General features: G+C 37.3%; 3 protein-coding genes and 1 pseudogene across 3 annotated transcripts; 2 read left to right on the top strand and 2 right to left on the bottom strand.

The window, feature by feature from the left end:
• The first annotated feature begins 446 nt into the window (after positions 1 to 446).
• On the top strand, positions 447 to 2069 carry LOC122276983 (glutathione transferase GST 23-like). Its single transcript, XM_043086866.1, has 2 exons — positions 447 to 850; positions 1623 to 2069. The coding sequence occupies exons 1-2, from the start codon at positions 533 to 535 to the stop codon at positions 1980 to 1982; spliced, it is 678 nt and encodes a 225-aa protein (XP_042942800.1). The 5' UTR covers positions 447 to 532; the 3' UTR covers positions 1983 to 2069.
• An 857-nt stretch (positions 2070 to 2926) lies between these two features.
• Positions 2927 to 4648, bottom strand: LOC122300360 (11S globulin seed storage protein 1-like; the record flags this gene model as incomplete). The annotated part of the gene is made up of 3 exons (XM_043110954.1): positions 4361 to 4648; positions 3521 to 4012; positions 2927 to 3358 (listed from the first exon to the last, which is right to left on the bottom strand). Coding segments are annotated over exons 1-3 (1197 nt in total), but the record flags the coding sequence as incomplete, so codon positions are not given.
• A 7959-nt stretch (positions 4649 to 12607) lies between these two features.
• LOC122276979 lies at positions 12608 to 14469 on the top strand (annotated as a pseudogene).
• Positions 14470 to 14824: 355 nt separating this feature from the next.
• Positions 14825 to 16997, bottom strand: LOC122276975 (legumin B-like). The gene is made up of 4 exons (XM_043086857.1): positions 16635 to 16997; positions 16260 to 16522; positions 15586 to 16086; positions 14825 to 15408 (listed from the first exon to the last, which is right to left on the bottom strand). The coding sequence occupies exons 1-4, from the start codon at positions 16954 to 16956 to the stop codon at positions 15016 to 15018; spliced, it is 1479 nt and encodes a 492-aa protein (XP_042942791.1). The 5' UTR covers positions 16957 to 16997; the 3' UTR covers positions 14825 to 15015.
• Positions 16998 to 18942: the final 1945 nt, after the last annotated feature.

Raw genomic sequence — 18942 nt, 5'->3', positions numbered from 1 at the left:
GTAAAAGTGATTTATTTCATCTTATCTCATCATTATAATTTTTTCAAACTATCATATAAAATATAATAAATAATTTAACTTTTTCAAATTTTAAAATAATAATAATATTAAAAGATATTATTTTACTATTATTTTATTTAACTTTTAATTTTTATTTAAAACCATATTATTTCATTTCATTATTCAAACCACGCCTTTATCTTTTTTTTATATATACAAAAAATTGTCCTAATCTCGAATTATAAGTATTTGAATCTGACCAGTGGGTTTCAAAATTTAGTTTCGAGTTTTATTAATAAATATTATTCTCAGATTTTTTTTTTTTTTTTTTTTTTTTTTGTCAACAGAAAACGGAAGGAACGAAGAAAAAGAGAAGAGTAGGTGGAAAGTTTGAATCCGCAAGTCCAACGGTGAATATTTGCGCCTAACGCTCCTGGATAAATGTGGGATGGTGGAAGTGCAGGGAAGGGCTCGTGTATATAAAGAAATCTATAGCAGGTCACAAAAGTAAAGCGGACGCAACTAAATCTTGATGGCAAGCCAGGAGGTGAAGCTTTTGGGATTTTGGGTGAGCCCATTTTCCATCAGGGTTGAATGGGCTCTAAAGCTCAAGGGTGTTGATTACGAGTATATTGAAGAAGATATCTTCAACAAGAGCTCTCGTCTTTTGGAACTGAACCCTGTTCATAAAAAGGTTCCAGTCCTGGTTCATGACGGTAAGGTGATGGCTGAGTCGTTCATTCTTCTTGAATACATCGACGAGACCTGGAAGCAAGACCCGTTATTGCTGCCTCAAGATCCTTATGAAAGATCCAAAGCGCGATTCTGGGCTAGAGTTGCAGAAGAAAAGGTAAGTAATTAAATTCCTGTTGGCACTGAAACGATGGTTTTGCATGGTTTGACTTTCTGTTAATCAAACGACAAACTTAGAAATAGAAAGGGAGTTTGGGGATTAGTGTTTCAACTAGAAACGAAAAAATTGCCAAGAAAAAAATAAATAGAACGAATAAAAATATAAAATGACAAAGAAACTTCTAGCAATATTACTTGATTTCATTTTTATATTATCCATACTACCATTTTAGCAAGCATTTTTCTTTCGGACGGCCGTATTGAAATCATCTTTTAAGTTGGCTCCCTTTGATTTGATCCAGATCTTTGAGGACGCATAAGATCAATTAATTAGTTCTAAAATCGATTTTTTATTTTAATACACTACACCAATGAAGTGATTATTGGAACCCTCATTATTTTTTAATGTATATTTAAGGGTTATCAATATAAAAAATAGTCATAGTGTAAAGTGATTGAATTGAAAATTTATTTGACAACGTCTGCTTATTGCTTTTGAGCTGCAAAGGGCCCGAGGTCTGAGAAATTTGTTCCATGCCTTATGGCGCATTCCGCGCGTCATGGATTGCGTAATCTTTCTTTGTTTTTTAAATTATTTTTCCCCAGTACTCCATCGACTTTTATTATCATTTATTCATTTTATAGATAAAAATGTCATTTTGATTTCACGGTATAGATCAAGATCATGTCCCCAAATGTGTGCCTAGAAAATACAAAGAAATGAATTCTCCTGGTCTGACATAATTTTGTTTCGGCTGCTTGGGTGATAGCTGCTGGAATATTCATTTACTGCAATGTGTACCCACGGAGAGAAGAAAGAACAGGCACTGAAATCAGCCGTAGAGGCGGCGGAGAAGATAGAGGAAGAGATGAAAAGAAATAACAAGAAGTTTTTGGGAGGGGAGAGCATTGGATATTTGGACCTTGCAATGGGATGGATAGCTTACTGGCTGCCTGTTTGGGAGGAAGTTGGATCTATGCAGATCGTGGACCCTTCCCAATTTCCTGCCACCACTGCCTGGTCAAAGAGGTTTCTGGATCACCCAGTGATCAAGCAAAACTTACCACCTAGAGACAAAATGCTTGTTTATTTTCACGAGCGCAGGAAAATCTTGGGTGGTTTAGTGTAGCTAGGTTCGCAGTGTTTATTTCAGTACGTGTGCGCTCTGTCGTACCTCTTAAAAGTTTCCAATAATAATATTACTGCTTCCAGCAAATAGAATTGAGATTTAGTTATCTAATATAAATATTGTAATTTCAATAATGTCACGTACTGGACAAGCTTATTCTGTGTCGAGTTGGGTTTCAAGAGGATCATACTAGAAGGGGATGCTCGGTCTGTTGTGATGTTATAAAAATGCTTTCTCAAGTATGATAGCTGCGCTGTTAAACGATTAAGGAGAGAAGCAAATGTTGTTTCTCATGCTCTAGGACAAAATGCATCATCTATCTCTGATGTCATTGTTGAAGTAGAGGAAGTTCTTTTATAGAGCTTTTATCAATAAAATATTTTCTTCCCCTATAAAATAAAAATAAAAATAAAAACTATTCCTAGTGAGTAATAATGATCAATAAATTTGAGTACCGTACCCCTGTTTTAGTAAGGGTAGATCAAAGAATCCAGAAAGAGTTCGAAGAAAAAGAGTGTGAAAAGAGCATGTTTATATTTCGCATAAAAATGCTTTCGAGGGAAATAGGTGGAAAAAGAGGTGGAACGGAGAATATTATTAACTCGTAGATTAACTTTCATTCCCGCAGATGCACAAGTGTGACGTAACAGGTACCGAACCAGACGTCATAGCCTCATTGCCTAGGAGGGAGGACTTTATTCCAAACTACACAAACTGCAACAAACTGCAACAGTACAACTACAGCTTTGATTAAAATTACACTCGGAAAATGCAACACAACTTCTTAACATTCTATATTTTATTTTTTTTTAATTTTTTAATTTTTTTAATATTCTTTTTTAAATTTATTCTTTTTAAATTAATTTAATTCTTTTATTCATTATTTATATATTAAATATTTAATAAAAAATAAAATAATAAAAATTAAAAAAAAATGTGGAGTGTGGGATGTTGGAAGGCTGTGAAGATTTTTTTTTCTCAAAAACTTTGTCCCTACGCCTAGGCGACCCAGATGAGTCCGAGCTGCACAGAGTTGTCTCGTCCCTATACTTCAGGCTTCTAGCTTCCTGCCTGTCAATGCGGTATGCGTTTATTAACACATCCTCTGGAACTGCCCGCATGGTCGACAGCCATCCAGCAAGTGGGTTAATCATGGCATTGTCGTTTGTCTTGAATGCCACCCACTCGAATCCCTGATTTTCTGCCTTCTTAATGACTTCGAAATTTTGTGGCACTGTCAAAACGTGGCCTTCCCGAACCTCCCCGTCAAACACGTTCTGTCCGTTCTCCCCGACCACCTGAAGCCTGGCGTTGCCCCTGATTACGTATATCACACTCTGGCAGTTCATGTTGTAGAGTGGTGCTACGAGGGCATTCTGCATATTTTTCAAATGATCAAATTAACCATGTTAGTAATCATAATTTATGACTGGGACATTGCAAATTACTCATACGTGTTGGGAATAAACATGATAATGTGATATTTATTGGTTTTGCGTTTCACATTTTTTTTTTTTTCATGGGGTCTTCTCTCTTACCCTGTAGAGGACACCTCTCTCGGCACTTAGCTGGATGTACCTAAGGATGGGGAGGTTGAGGCTGGTGATGCGACCGCCGCGTTCATTGTAAACATCAGCACGTTGTGGGTCGGCGATGTTGTGTTTGAGCCTCAGCGTGCAGAAGGTTTCCTCCACGCCATTGTCTCTGTCCCATCGCCTCTCTTCTCGTTCTTCTCCTCTGCTTTGTGGGCTCAGCACCCGAAGCTCATCCTCGACGGTGATGATTATACCCCTCTGGTCATCTCGGTTCTGTATCCTCATTGCCAGCTCGTTGTCAATGTTAAAGCTGTCGGCCAGAAACTCTTCGTCGAAGCCATTGAACAAGTTGCTGCCACTTTGCTGGCTTCTCTCTCTTTCTTCCGGGCTTTGGCTCCTGCTCCGGCTTCGGCTACGGCTTCCTTGCCAGCTCTCTCTGCGTCTCTGGCGACCACCTTGTTGTTGTTGGCGTGGGTTTCCAGCTAGGTAGAATCTCTGAATCATAAATTACTACAGTAAGTACATCTCTAATGAAAAGCCCCAGTGATTCATGATGATAATACTAAAAAGTTAGAATCTCATTGTTTATTTTAGTTATATCAAATTATAGGTAAGAAAAATAGGGTGAATAAGGAGGATAAGCAGGGGTTAATTCTTAGAAAATGATATTATTACTACTCAACTACAACTTATCTACAACTCTTTTTCTTAATGATTAAGAATGATAAAAAGACACTTAAAAGAAAATGAAATAAAAATAAAAAAATTTGAAATTCATATGAGTGGTAAATGGGTTGTAATAGAGTGGTAACTCTATCACTACCCTTAATTCTTTGTACTCACCCTAGCATTTTCGTCGAGCTGGTTCGCCTGATTTGACGTGTTGTTGAGTATCTTGACAATAAGTTGGGATTTGCCATCGTTGTAAATCCAATAAGCCACTCCGGCCGGCATAGCAACGATGTCACCCTCTTGGATCTCTCGAACCTTCTGGTGCTGGTCTCTGCTCATACGTTGTGAGCCCTGTTCTCCTCTAAATTGCGATGAGGATTCCGATTGGAACGTCTTGGGACAACCTGGGATTGCAGCTCTGTGAAGACCTCTACCTGCATGCATTGATATTGATGAAATTAACGTTTATAATTCTGAATTAGCATGCATGGTCATAAACAAAACTAAGAGTCGTCACTGCAGAGCTCCCCAACGAAGGAATAGGTGCCTTGGACAACATAGACGAGCTGAGGGGCATTGGAGAATGAAGGCAACAATAGGCCCCTACGTAAGGTGGTCACTTATGGTGGCCACCAATTGTGGGTTTTTATTTTTATTTTTTACTTAACAGTTAATTATTTATTTTTTAATGAATTTATGAATTTTATTTTTTTAAAATATTTAATGAATTTAAAAACATTTGAAAAAAGTAAAAAAAAATGATAAAATAGTTTGCCTATTCAGTGAGATTTTTGGTACCCTTCCTTTATGGAGCAACACTGCTTCTAAAAAAAATGAAATAATAAAACGGGATAAGATAGTTTAATAATTGATAACATAAAAGTTCAATACAGTGGTCGGGTCCCTCTCTCTTCTCTCAAAGACGGAGTAGGGTTTAGTACCCCTGTTTTTTTGACACGGGGAACAGTCTCACTGGTGGTGAGGGCGACGGCGGTTGACAGTTAAAATGGTGGAAGATGATGTGACCAAGAGGTGGAAAAGACTCCATCTATCGAAGGAAGAAATATCTGTGTTTCAAATAAAAACAAAGGGAGCAAAAGAAGGAAACATATGGGGAAAGCTTTGCATCATCGGCAACGTGCTATCGGAAAAGGGAGTCAACAATGAAGCTTTTAGGGTGACAATGTCTCAAATCTGGAGGCTACAAGGGTGGGTATGTTTCAAAGATCTTAATGAACAATGTCTTCTAATAGAGTTTCAACAAATACAGGACAAAGAAAAAGTCCTAAGCGGTAGACCCTGGTTCTTTGATAAGAATCTAATAACTATACAAGAAATAGATGAGAAGTATATGTGAATGCGTTGAAATTTCAGTACAAACCATTTTGGGTGCAATGCCATAACCTATCACTGGCTGCAATGACTGAAGAGGTAGGGGAGGACTTTCGCTCGTCCCTGGGACACATGATAAGGGTGGATGCAGACTCTGATGGTTCGGCTTGGGGTAGATGCCTAAGAGTGAGGGTTGCACTGGACCTCACTAAACCATTGTTGAGGGGAAAATGGTTGGAGTTTGGAGGGGAGAAGATCTGGATCTCTTTTAAATATGAGCGACTCCAAAATCTCTACTTCCATTGTGGGATCCTTTCCCATAAAGGTAGAACATGCTCAAGACCAAGGTTTGATCACCACCAAGATGAACAACCACCAATGCAGTTTGGGGCTTGGTTACGAGCTCAACCAATGAATACCAACCTGTTTGATTTTAGAAAATATGGAGGCAAGCCTGAATACAACAACCAGAAAGAAGAACAACCTGAGGAGAGGTTTAGACAAAATGGAACAATCCGTGGCAAGTATAAGATGGTGGAAACTGGGAAGGATACTGAGGAGATTTCATTGAGAGAGGGGAAAACCTATGAGCATAGCAAAAAGACAGTGATTCTAACACCCAAAACTTTCGGATTCAGTAGAGGAGGGGCTCAATCCTATACCAACCAAAACTCAACACCCAACTGGGAAAAAGGTTCCTGCAGAACCTTTCCCTCAAATGGAATTAGATCAAACCATCTCTAACTTGAGAGGAACAAATGCCAAAGTAGGTTCCACCCTAAATGGTGCTGTAAATCTAACTGAGGGAAGAGCAGATAGAACCAGGAGGAGTAACAACTCGAGAATAGATAATGGGAATACTCAAACAGGCAAATGGAAAAGGAAGGCTAGAGGAGAGGCAATTTCTAGCATGGTCTTGGGTGACATCACAAATTCCAACCAAGTGGTAGGGACCAAAAGAAGAGACTGGAAGAATAACACAGAGCATGACTTGTTTCCAAAAAGACTTAGGAGCAATGAGGAAAACATAGAAAATCAACCTGAAAAAGGCAGTGGCTGGCCTCCAACCCTGCCAAAACAAATGAGTATTTTAATATAGAATTGTTGAGGGCTTGGGAATCCTTAGACAATTTGAATCCTTAGGAAATTTACTAAGGACAAGTGCCTACACTTAGTTTTCCTTGTGGAAACTAAGTGCAACAGAACAGGGATGGAAGAGGTAAGAGTTTCCCTAAGGTTTGATAGCTGCTTTGCAATGGACAGTGTGGGAACAAGGGGTGGGATTGCTATGCTATGGAAAGAAGATTGGAAAGTCCAAATTACAAGTTACACCCGGTGGCATATTAATGCTCATGTACAGGATGAGGGAGGCAGTCCTAGCTGGCAATTTATTGGATTCTATAGCCACCCAAATACATTGAAAAGAAAAAGCAGCTAGGAGTTGCTCAAAATCCTTAAGCCAAACCCATCAATGCCCTGGCTATGTGGAGGTGATTTTAATGAAATTCTTAATCAAAGTGAGAAAGAAGGGGGAGCAAGGAGACCATACAATCAGATAGAATAGTTCAGGCAAGCCTTAGAACAGTGTGGGATCCGTGACATTCACTCACAAGGGCAGAAATTTACCTGGTCTAACAACAGGAGGGGTGGAGGTTTCACAAAGGAGAGAATTGACAGGACAATGGCTAATAAGGAATGGGGTGAACTTTTTAACCAAGCCTACTGCAACACTTTGGCAGCTGTTAAATCAGATCATTCCCCATTGCATGTCAATATGAAGCATACAATGTATGGAAGGGGCAGAAAAAACAAGATTTTCATATATGAAACAGCATGGGAACTAAAGGAGGACTGTGTAGGGGTTATTAAAGAGGCATGGAAGAAAGGCCAATGAGGGAATTCACAGGCAGATAGAATGAGGTACAAGCTAAACTAGTGTAAGAGGGATTTGTTAATGTGGAAACAAAAAACAACACAACAAGCACTAGGGGACTCAGCTCACATTTTGACCAGTATTAGTCACCTACAAGATAATGGCGATGGATAACATATGGATAGAATGCAATCTTTATAAAGAAAACTTGAAACTACACTAGCTGAAATTGAGATGAAGTGGAAACAGCGTGCCAAACAGCATTGGCTAAGGAATGGAGACAAAAACACTCATTTCTTCCACATGCAAGCTAACCAAAGAAGGAAAACAAACTCCATTAACTCTATTTCAGACAATACTGGGAATATAGCTCATGAACAGAAAGATATTGGAGATGTTTTCACAGGTTTTTTCTCCTCTTTTTTCACTACTTCCTTGCCTGTTAACTTTGAAGCTTGTTGACATGCCTTACACCCAAAAGTTACAACTGAGATGTCTACAAGTTTATTGCAAAAATTCACAATTGAGGAGGTTGGAGAAGCCTACTTCCAAATGAATCCATTGGACTCCCCTGAACCCGATGGATTTCCGGCTCAGTTCTATCAAAAACACTGGGAGGTGGTGGGGGAATATGTCTGCAAATTTGTTCTCCAAGCTCTTAACCAAGGTGGCTCACTCCAAGAGGTGAATGACACATTCATAGCTCTGATCCCCAAAGTTAAAAATCCTAAAAAGGAGTCTGAATTCCGTCCTATAAGCCTATGTAATATCCTCTACGAGATAGTTTCAAAAACATTAGCAAACAGATTGAAATGTATACTTCCCTCCCTCATATCTGTAAATCAAAGTGCTTTTATCCCTGGGAGATTAATCTCAGATAACACTTTAGTGGCTTATGAGATTCTACACTCTATGCAATCAAGGATGAAGGGGAGAAAAGGCTTCATGGCACTCAAATTAGAAATGAGCAAAGCTTATGATAGAGTTGAATGGAGATTTGTGGAAGCTGTGATGAAGAAACTTAGGTTTCCCCAACTCTGGGTCCACCTGATCCAGAATTGTTTAAATTCAGTCTCATACTCTATTCTAGTGAATGGAGAGCCTCAACAAAAATTCTACCCCTCTAGGGGAATTCGACAAGAGGACCCCCTCTCCCCTTACATTTTCATCCTATGTGCTGAAACCCTCTTTGCACTACTGAACCAAGTTGAAGAAAAGGGAAGTTTAATCACTACTCCATTGGGAAGAGGCCCTACAAAGGTGAATAATCTGTTCTTTGCAGATGATAGCCTCATTTTCTGTCAAGCTACAACTAAGGAGTTAAGTAGATTGCTCATGATCCTGGAAATTTATGAACTGGCCTCAGGACAGGTACTAAACAAGGACAAATCATCAGTGCTTTTTAGTAAGAATACAAAACAAGAGATTCAGAACCAGATTCTACAATTCGTTGGCATCAAATCTAATGGGACTTTTGAAAAGTACTTATGGCTACCAGTAATGGTGAGAAGGGCAAAAATTGCAACATTTCACTCCCTCATAGACAGAACTTGGGCTCGAGTAGCAAATTGGAAGACAAAGCACTTATCCAATGCAGGAAAGGATATATTGCTCAAAGATGTGCTCCAAGCCATTCCAACATATGCAAAGGGGATCTTCCTCCTTCCAACATCCATCACAAGAAAATTGAATCAACTCTTAAGGAAATTCTGGTGGGGATATAATGAAGATTCATCCAAAATTCATTGGATTTCTTGGGAACAACTAAGCTCTGGCAAGGAATTAGGGGGCTTGGGATTAAGAGATTTTCAAAGTTTCAACCTGGCTATGCTATCAAAACAAAGCTGGAGAATGCTACAAGATCCTACCTCACTGGTTACTAGAGTTTACAAGCAAAAGTACTTCTCAAAAGTGGGCTTACTGGAGTCAAATTTGGGGTCAGGTCCCTCATATGCCTGGAGGAGCATCTATGCAGGGTTGGCTATGTTAAAAAAAAGGACTTCTATGGCGAGTGGGAAATGGAGCAAGCATCAACCTTTGGAAGGACAAATGGATTCCAACCCTACCTTCTCAACATATTTCATTACTAAGAGGCAATGATGTGTGGTGTGAATTGGTCAGTGACATAATAGACCCAAACCTGAAAACATGGAGGGAAGACCTTCTGTAAGAACTGTTCTCAAACCAGGAGACTGAGGCCATCAAAACCATACCTATTAGTCTAGGAGGAAGAGAAGGTAAAATGACTTGGCAGGCCACTAATAATGGACGAGAAGATAAAATGACTTGGCTGACCACTAATAATGGACAGTATACAGTTAAAAGTGGCTATCACTACCAGAGGAGTTTGGTTACTGAATTGGAGGGGGAAGCATCGAGGAAACACAATGAAAAAGATGTGTGGAAAAGACTTTGGAAGATGAAGGTTGCCCCTGCTGTTAAATTCTTTGTGTGGAGAGCATGCAATGAAACTCTCCCTACCTATGCCAATCTGACAAGGAGGAAAATACTAGAAGACCCCTTATGCCCAATCTGCATAAGAGAACCTGAAACTTTAGGCCATGCTCTATGGGGGTGCTCAGCTGCAAAGGATGTATGGAGTCAAGGGTGCATCAAGGTTCAAAAGATGTCATACCAAAACAACATGTTCTTTAATGTATGGACCCTTCTAGTACAACAACTAGATCAAGCTGAATTGGAGGAGGTGGCTGTAACTTTGAAAGGGATATGGATTAGAAGGAATGAATTCCTACATGGCAAAGGTTTCAAACATCCCACGAGCATAACCCAAATAGCAAGGAATGAAGTCTCATCCTTCCATGAGGCAAACCAGTCCCAACTACCTGAGCAAGTGCAGAGAAGCCAGAGGGAAGTTAAGTGGCAAAAACCAGAAGTAGGATATTATAAAGCCAACTGGGATGCGGCAATGAGGGTGGAATCTAGAAAAATGGGTTTGGAGTAATCATTTGAGATCTCAATGGCAGAGTCATAGGTACACTCAGGGCAATTTAGGACATTACAGAAACCCCTTTTGATGCTGAAGCCCAGGGTCTTTTACTAGCAGTAGTTTTTTGCAAGAACGTTGGCCTGAGTAATCTAATACTAGAAGGAGACTCTAAACAAGTTATTGATCTTTTGAAAACAGAGGGATCTAATTGGAGTAGAGGGGGACTGATGATAGAAGATGCAAGGCAACTGTTGAATTCTTTGAGTCACTGGACAGATGTGCATGCGTGTAGAGAAGCAAACATGGCTGCACATGAGTTAGCTAAATCAGCTCTCAATTTCTCTGTAAACCTATATGATATTGAAAAATGCCCCTTGTGCATTCAGTCAATTGTAGCTACTGACATGTTATAAACTGGTTTTTAATGAGATCAAGTTTTCCTTTAAAAAAAAAATTTAATTGATAACATGTTTTGGAAACAAATTGTCCTAGAACGTGGCTCAGATTTCGACAAGATTTTCCATGCGACGACAGACTCCTAGCGTAATAACAAACGCAATTATTGTATTATACTTCACTTTTTTATCAAGAAAACTCATTTGTTAATTAATCATTTTTTTAAATCATCGAAATATATATGCAACTACAAACCCAACGTATGATTATTCTCTGTATAGAAGTCTAGAAGCGTTACAATTATAAAAAGAATTTGCTAAAAGAATATTCATAAATGAATGCATTCATATAATAAGTTATAATTATTTTATAATAAAAATAATTTTACAAACTGACACATCATATCAAGATATATTTATTTTATAAATTTATTTTTATAAAATCTCTTTATAGTTAAAATATTTATATTTTATATATTCTATTATTGTATAAAATTAAAATTATCCAACACTTCACGAGATAAATTGTTTTGAGTGAACTTTTACTCTTTAATCTTGAACTTGTTAATATAACAACACAGATAATAAACTTAGTGACGCAAATCCAAAATTGACAAACTTAATAGCCCTGAATTATTTTAATAAAGTAAATTTGCATAAATATGATACAAAATGATGAAAATTTTTCAAATTGGAGTAATATTGCACACGCGTCAATATTATAGTCATAATTTTTGTTACGGATATGACTCCAATTCAAGAAATCTTTTTAGCTGCGCACATCTTGGTCAATAAGCCACGCCTATGGTCTCCATTTCAATCTCAAAACTAGTCATTTTCCTTTTCCAAATAGTTAGTTTAAGTTATTTTCTATATTCTAAGGAAATATTTTGTTTTGTTTTTTTGTTTTTTAAATATAAGATAATAGAGAATTTCGAATCTAAATTTTTTATTTAGAGAACCGTGTTAACCGAAATGATTTGCTTTGACCACTAGAGATGATTTATGGTATGGACAAGATTTTTGACAAAATTCTTATTATTTTATTACATATTTTATTTTTATATAATAATTGAGATTTTGGCCTTATTTGAATAGTAAAAGTGTTTTATCTCATTTCATTTCATCATTATAATTTTTTTAAATTATTATATAAAATATAATAAATAATTCAAATTTTTTAAATTTTAAAATAATAATAATATTAAAAGATAATATTTTACTATTATTTTATTTAACTTTCAACTTTTATTTAAAATCATATCATTTCATTTTACTATTTTTATCTTTTTGAAAAAAAAAATTGTCCTAATCTCGAATTTTCTCTGAGTATTTGAATCTGACCAGTGGGTTTCAAAATTTAGTTTCGAGTTTTATTAATAAATATTATTCTCAGAATTTTTTTTTTTCTTTTTTGTCCTCTTTCGATCTCTAATTTTCATTGCTTGGTTGCAAATGATAGCTTTAGCTTTGGTTGACAACTACTTCAACTTAGACATTAAAAGAATTAAGAAAATTAATAAAAAAATTATATAAAAATGTTTTATAATTTTTAAAAGAAAATATTACTTAATCTTTTTATTATTACTGTTCAAATTTACCGTTCAAGTATTTTATTTATTTTTATTTATACTTAGTGATTAAAAGAATGACTATTAATAAATTTGCGCCTATTTTTTAAAATTTTTCTTTATTGGTTAAAGATTTTAAAAAAATATTTAAAATAAAATAATAAAAAATAATTTTATCAATTGAAAATTCATCAATTATAAGATAATAAGATAATCTCATTGTCTTCGTTGTGAACCAATTGTTTATTGGTTGGAAGGGTATCATTGTCTATGAAAATTAGGTGAAAGAGCAGAAACAAAAAACGGAAGGAACGAAGAAAAAGAGGAGAAGGTGGAAAGTTTGAATCCGCAAGTCCAATGGTGAATATTTGCGCCTAAATGCTCCTGGATAAATGTGGGACAGTGGAAGTGCAGGGAAGGGCTCGTGTATATAAAGAAATCTATAGCAGGTCACAAAAGTAAAGCGGACGCAACTAAATCTTGATGGCAAGCCAGGAGGTGAAGCTTTTGGGATTTTGGGCGAGCCCATTTTCCATCAGGGTTGAATGGGCTCTAAAGCTCAAGGGTGTTGTTTACGAGTATATTGAATAAATTGTCTTCAACAAGAGCTCTCGTCTTTTGGAACTGAACCCTGTTCATAAAAAGGTTCCAGTCCTGGTTCATGACGGTAAGGTGATGGCTGAGTCGTTCATTCTTCTTGAATACATCGACGAGACCTGGAAGCAAGACCCGTTATTGCTGCCTCAAGATCCTTATGAAAGATCCAAAGCGCGATTCTGGGCTAGATTTGCAGAAGAAAAGGTAAGTAATTAAATTCCTGTTGGCACTGAAACGATGGTTTTGCATGGTTTGACTTTCTATTATTCAAACGACAAACTTAGAATTAGAAAGGGAGTTTGGGGATTAGTGTTTCAACTAGAAACGAAAAAATTGCCAAGAAAAAAAAAAAAAAATAGAACGAATAAAATGACAAAGAAACGTCTAGCAATATTACTTGATTTCATCTTTATATTATCCATACTACCATTTTAGCAAGCATTTTTCTTTCGGACGGCCGTATTGAAATCATCTTTTAAGTTGGCTCCCTTTGATTTGATCCAGATCTTTGAGGACGCATAAGATCAATTAATTAGTTCTAAAATCGATTTTTATTTTCTTACACTACACCAATGAAGTGATTATTGGAACCCTTATTATTTTTTAATGTATATTTAAGGGTTATCAATATAAAAAATAGTCATAGTGTAAGGTGATTGAATTGAAAATTTATTTGACAACGTCTGCTTATTGCTTTTGAGCTGCAAAGAGACATGGACCCGAGGTCTTAGAAATTTGTTCCTTGCCTTATGGCGCATTCCGCGCGTCATGGATTGCGCAATCTTTCTTTGTTTTTTAAATTATTTTTCCCCAGTACTCCATCGACTTTTATTATCATTTATTCATTTTATAGATAAAAATGTAATTTTGATTTCACGGTATAGATCATGATCATGTCCCCAAATGCAAAATTTTGAGTTCTCCTGGTCTGACGTAATTTTGTTTCGGCTGCTTGGGTGATAGATGCCGGAATATTCATTTACTACAATGTGTACCCATGGAGAGAAGAAAGAACAGGCACTGAAATCAGCCGTAGAGGCGGCGGAGAAGATAGAGGAAGAGATGAAAAGAAACAAGAAGAAATTTTTGGGAGGGGAGAGCATTGGGTATTTGGACCTTGCAATGGGATGGATAGCTCACTGGCTGCCTGTTTAGGAGGAAGTTGGATCTACGCAGATCGTGGACCCTTCACAATTTCCTGCCACTACTGCCTGGTCGAAGAGGTTTCTGGATCACCCAGTGATCAAGCAAAACTTACCGCCTAGAGACAAAATGCTTGTTTATTTTCACGAGCGCAGGAAAATCTTGGGTGGTTTAGGGTAGCTAGGTTCGCAGTGTTTATTTCAGTACGTATGCGCCCTGTCGTACCTCTTAAAAGTTTCTAATAATAGTATTACTGCGTCCAGCAAATAGAATTGAGATTTAGTTATCTAATATGAATATTGTAATTTCAATAATGTCACGTACTGGACAAGCTTATTCTGTATTGAGCTGGGTTTCAAGAGGATCATACTAGAAGGGGATGCTCGCTCTGTTGTGATGTTATAAAAATGCTTTCTCAAGTATGATAGCTGCGCTGTTAAACAAGTAAGGAGAGAAGCAAATGTTGTTTCTCATGCTCTAGGACAAAATGTCATCGTTGAAGTAGAGGAAGTTCTTTTATAGAGCTTTTATCAATAAAAGATTTTTTTCTCCTATAAAATAAAAATAAAAACTATTCCTAGTCAGTAATAATGATCAATAAATTTGAGTACCGTAACCCTTTTTTAGTAAGCGTAGATCAAAGAATCTAGAAAGAGTTCGAAGAAAAAGATATTGAAAAGAGCATAACTCAAAAAAACAAAAACAAAAAGATCGTGAAAAGAGCATGTTTATATTTCGCATAAAAATGCTTTCGAGGGAAATTGGTGGAAGAAGCTCTAGAGGTGGAACGGATAATATTATTAACTCGTAGATTAACTTTCATTCCCGCAGATACACGGTGTGACGTAGCAGGTACCAAACCAGACGCCATAGCTTCATTGCCTAGGAGGGAGGACTTTTATTCCAAACTACACAAACTGCAACAGTACAACTACAGCTATGATTAAAATTACATGTTACTCAAAAGCTTAGTCCCTACGCCTAGACGACCCAGATGAGTCCGAGCTGAACAGAGTCGTCTCGTCCCTATTATACTTCAGGCTTCTAGCTTCCTGCCTGTCAATGCGGTATGCGTTTATTAACACATCCTCTGGAAGTGCCCGCATGGTCGACAGCCTTCCAGCAAGTGGGTTAATCATGGCATTGTCGTTTGTCTTGAATGCCACCCACTCGAATCCCTGATTTCCTGCCTTCTTAATGACTGCGAAATTTTGTGGCACTGTCAAAACCTGGCCTTCCCGAACCTCCCCGTCAAACACGTTCTGTCCGTTCTCCCCGACCACCTGAAGCCTGGCGTTGCCCCTGATTACGTATATCACACTGTGGCAGTTCATGTTGTAGAGTGGTGCTACGAGGGCATTCTGCATATTTTTCAAATGATCAAATTAACCATGTTAGTAATCATAATTTATGACTGGGACATTGCAAATTACTCATACGTGTTGGTAATAAACATGTTATGTGATATTTATTGGTTTTGCGTTTCGCATTTTGATTTTATTTATTTATTTATTTTTTCATGGGGTCTTGTCTCTTACCCTGTAGAGGACACCTCTCTCGGCACTTAGCTGGATGTACCTAAGGATGGGGAGGTTGAGGCTGTTGAGGCTGGTGATGCGACCGCCGCGTTCATTGTAAACATCAGCCCGTTGTGGGTCGGCGATGTTGTGTTTGAGCCTCATCGTGCAGAAGGTTTCCTCCACGCCATTGTCTCTGTCCCATCCCCTCTCTTCTCGTTCTTCTCCTCTGCTTTGTGGGCTCAGCACCCGAAGCTCATCCTCGACGGTGACGATTATACCCCTCTGGTCATCTCGGTTCTGTATCCTCATTGCCAGCTCGTTGTCAATGTTGAAACTGTCGGCCAGAAACTCTTCGTCGAAGCCATTGAACAAGTTGCTGCCACTTTGCTGGCTTCTCTCTCTTTCTTCCGGGCTTTGGCTCCTACTCCGGCTTTGGCTACGGCTTCCTTGCCTGCTCTCTCTGCGTCTCTGGCGACCACCTTGTTGTTGTTGGCGTGGGTTTCCAGCTAGGTAGAATCTCTGAATCATAAATTACTACAGTAAGTACATCTCTAATGAAAAGCCCCAGTGATTCATGATGTTAATACTAAAAAGTTAGAATCTCATTGTTTACTTTAGTTATATCAAATTATAGGTAAGAAAAATAGCGTGAATAAGGAGGCCAAGCAGGGGTTAATTCTTTGTGTACTCACCCTAGCGTTTTCGTCGAGCTGGTTCGCCTGATTTGACGTGTCGTAGAGTATCATGACAATAAGTTGGGATTCGCCATCGTTGTAAATCCAATGAGCCACTCCGGCCGGCATAGCAACGATGTCACCCTCCCGGATTTCTCGAACCTTCTGGTGCTGGTCTCTGCTCATACGTTGTGAGCCCTGTTCTCCTCTAAATTGCGATGAGGATTCCGATTGGAACGTCTCGGGACAACCTGGGATTGCAGCTCCGTGAAGACCTCTGCCTGCATGCATTGATATTGATGAAATTAACGTTTATAATTCTGAATTAGCATGATAGTAATAAACAAAACTAAGAGCCGTCACTGCGGAGCTCCCCAACGAAGGAATACGTGCCTTGGACAACATAGACGAGCTGAGGGGCATTGGAGAATGAAGGCAACAATAGGCCTCTACGTTGGATAGTGTGGCGGACCAGATCAACTCCGGCACACCGGAACTGTTCATCATTTCTGTTCCAGTACTCGGAGAGACCGGCCTCGGATTCAACACTCCTGCCGGGTTCTTGAGCGTTTAAGTTGTTGATGCGGCACTCGGTCTGGAACCGTTGTTGCTGCTGCCTCTGGGATTGATCTGTGACTTGCTCTAACTGAGCAAGGCAGCCAGGGAAGAGAACGAGAAAGCAAAGGCTAAGAGTGAACAAAGACGAGTAAGCCATGGTGGAACTCCCTTAAAAACTCTGCTGTGGTGAAGATGGTAGCTTGGTTAGGGTGGTATTTATAGGGGTAAAAAATGAGACAGGTTTTGGCACGCGGCGAAGGTTTGGGGAGATGCTTGTTCTTTGTTGCGCATGTCTCTATTTGTTGCGTGGCTGCAAAGAAGTACTTTGCTAACACATAATATTTTCGGTTATGGTGTGTGGCACCCATTAGCTGAGAAGAATATAGTGCTTTTGGAAGACTGCTGTGGTGTGGAGGAGGGTCGATCATCCTCAATGAAGGTTTAAGAAGGATTGATAACGAGTACGGATGGATGATAGATCAGATGGTTGTGGTCCTTCTGGAGGTGCACGTATGAGACTTGTATGTGTCTTAGTTGCATGGCCGCCAGATGACCTTACATTCTTGACACCTATATGCTTCACAGTTTATTTTGGTTATGGTAGGTGGCGATGATATGCTAAGAATAGTTCAGGCCCTGATGCTTAAGGAAAAATCTTGTTGTAAGTAATTTTGTGTATTAATATGTACTTATTTAACGTAATTAGTCAGAAAGTCAGATTTTAATAAAAATTATGCCAATTTAAATTTTGAATATGAAGACAATAATATTAATATGCAGATCAGTACATAAATTTACTTGTACGTAATAAAATTGATGCTTAAATACTAACTAAGAAGTCAACAAAAAAGGGAGAAATGAGGGAAAAACTTAATTAATTGTCTCTTTTTAAACTTGTTTTGGTGAACCTTTGATCAAGGCGCAACTTTTTTCAATGATGATCGTAGTTATTGAATTAAGTTTTGTTTTTGTTATTGGTATTAAATTTTGCTGGTTCTGTTTTGAATATCAAATTATAGTTTATCTTTCATTATTAATCAGATATATCATTAAATTACACTAGTCTTGTGAGGTTGGGATATGAAGGGCTTGTTTGAACTTATTCGTACATAATTTTTAAAATTCTTTGAAATTTCATTACCAACCATCACTTAAATATAAAATACTTTTTAAAATTATATTGTAGCTACCCATACTTTTTAAAATACCTTGCTTATCAGTGATGATGTGTTTGTAGAAACTAGGGCCGCTTAAATTAGGTTCAAAATAAGTAATTTTAATTGCACAATACATTGCAATAGAATATGAGTACTGTGTCCTCCGTGTTCCGAAATTATCTAATATTCATTATATATTGAAAGAAGCATTAGGTATTCTTGGAATATAAATTACTTAGGTCTTGTTTAGATTATAAATTGATCTCAATTCATCTCATTTTATCTAATCATTATAACTTTTTTAAATTTTCAAATAAAATATAATAAATAATTTAACCTTTCCAAATTTTAAAATAAAAATAATATTAAAAAGGCATATTCTAACAATATTTTATTCAACTTTTAATTTTTATTTCATCTCATATCTCACAGATGAGATAAGTTGAGATGAATTGAGATTAAAGTTGAAAGTTGAATTGAATATTATTAGAATATTTTTTTTTTAAATATTATTTTTATTTTGGGATTCGAAAAAGTAAAATTATTTATTTTATTTTGTATGAGTATTTAGAAAAGTTATAATGATGAGATGAGTTGAGATGAAATGAGTTGATATGAGATGAGATCACAAACCAGGGCTACTATCTAAACCTTCACTTAGTACTGTTATCCTATCCAAATATGTTGTATAATTAAATTTGATTATACAAGTTTAATTAACATGATATATTATAATAGAAATATCGCATCTTGTCATATTTTATATATATATATATATTTTTTGAAAAGATACCTCTGTATATCATTAAACTTTAATCAAACAATGTTTATCAAAGTCCAAACAGTCTACAATACAGACTGGGACTTCCTCTATCCATACCTTTTCTTCTTCTAACTTTAAAGCTTCCTTTGCTAACATATGAGCTACACTGTTTTTTTCTCTATAAATGAAATGTATAGACCAATCTGATCTGTTTGCTAGAACA

The sequence above is a fragment of the Carya illinoinensis genome, chromosome 1 (assembly GCF_018687715.1).
Source record: "Carya illinoinensis cultivar Pawnee chromosome 1, C.illinoinensisPawnee_v1, whole genome shotgun sequence".
NCBI classification, from domain to species: Eukaryota; Viridiplantae; Streptophyta; class Magnoliopsida; order Fagales; family Juglandaceae; genus Carya; species Carya illinoinensis.
Note: the sequence above shows the minus strand (reverse complement) of the source record. Positions and strands in the feature narration are given on the sequence as shown.

Coding starts and splice junctions, on each gene's coding strand:
- LOC122276975 (XM_043086857.1), bottom strand. CDS start 16,956: ATGGCTTACTCGTCTTTGTTCACTCTTAGCCTTTGCTTTCTCGTTCTC. Junction 16,087..16,259: donor AGCTCGACGAAAACGCTAGG/GTGAGTACACAA, acceptor TTTATGATTCAG/AGATTCTACCTAGCTGGAAA. Junction 15,409..15,585: donor AGAGAGGTGTCCTCTACAGG/GTAAGAGACAAG, acceptor AAAAATATGCAG/AATGCCCTCGTAGCACCACT.
- LOC122276983 (XM_043086866.1), top strand. CDS start 533: ATGGCAAGCCAGGAGGTGAAGCTTTTGGGATTTTGGGTGAGCCCATTT. Junction 851..1,622: donor CTAGAGTTGCAGAAGAAAAG/GTAAGTAATTAA, acceptor CTTGGGTGATAG/CTGCTGGAATATTCATTTAC.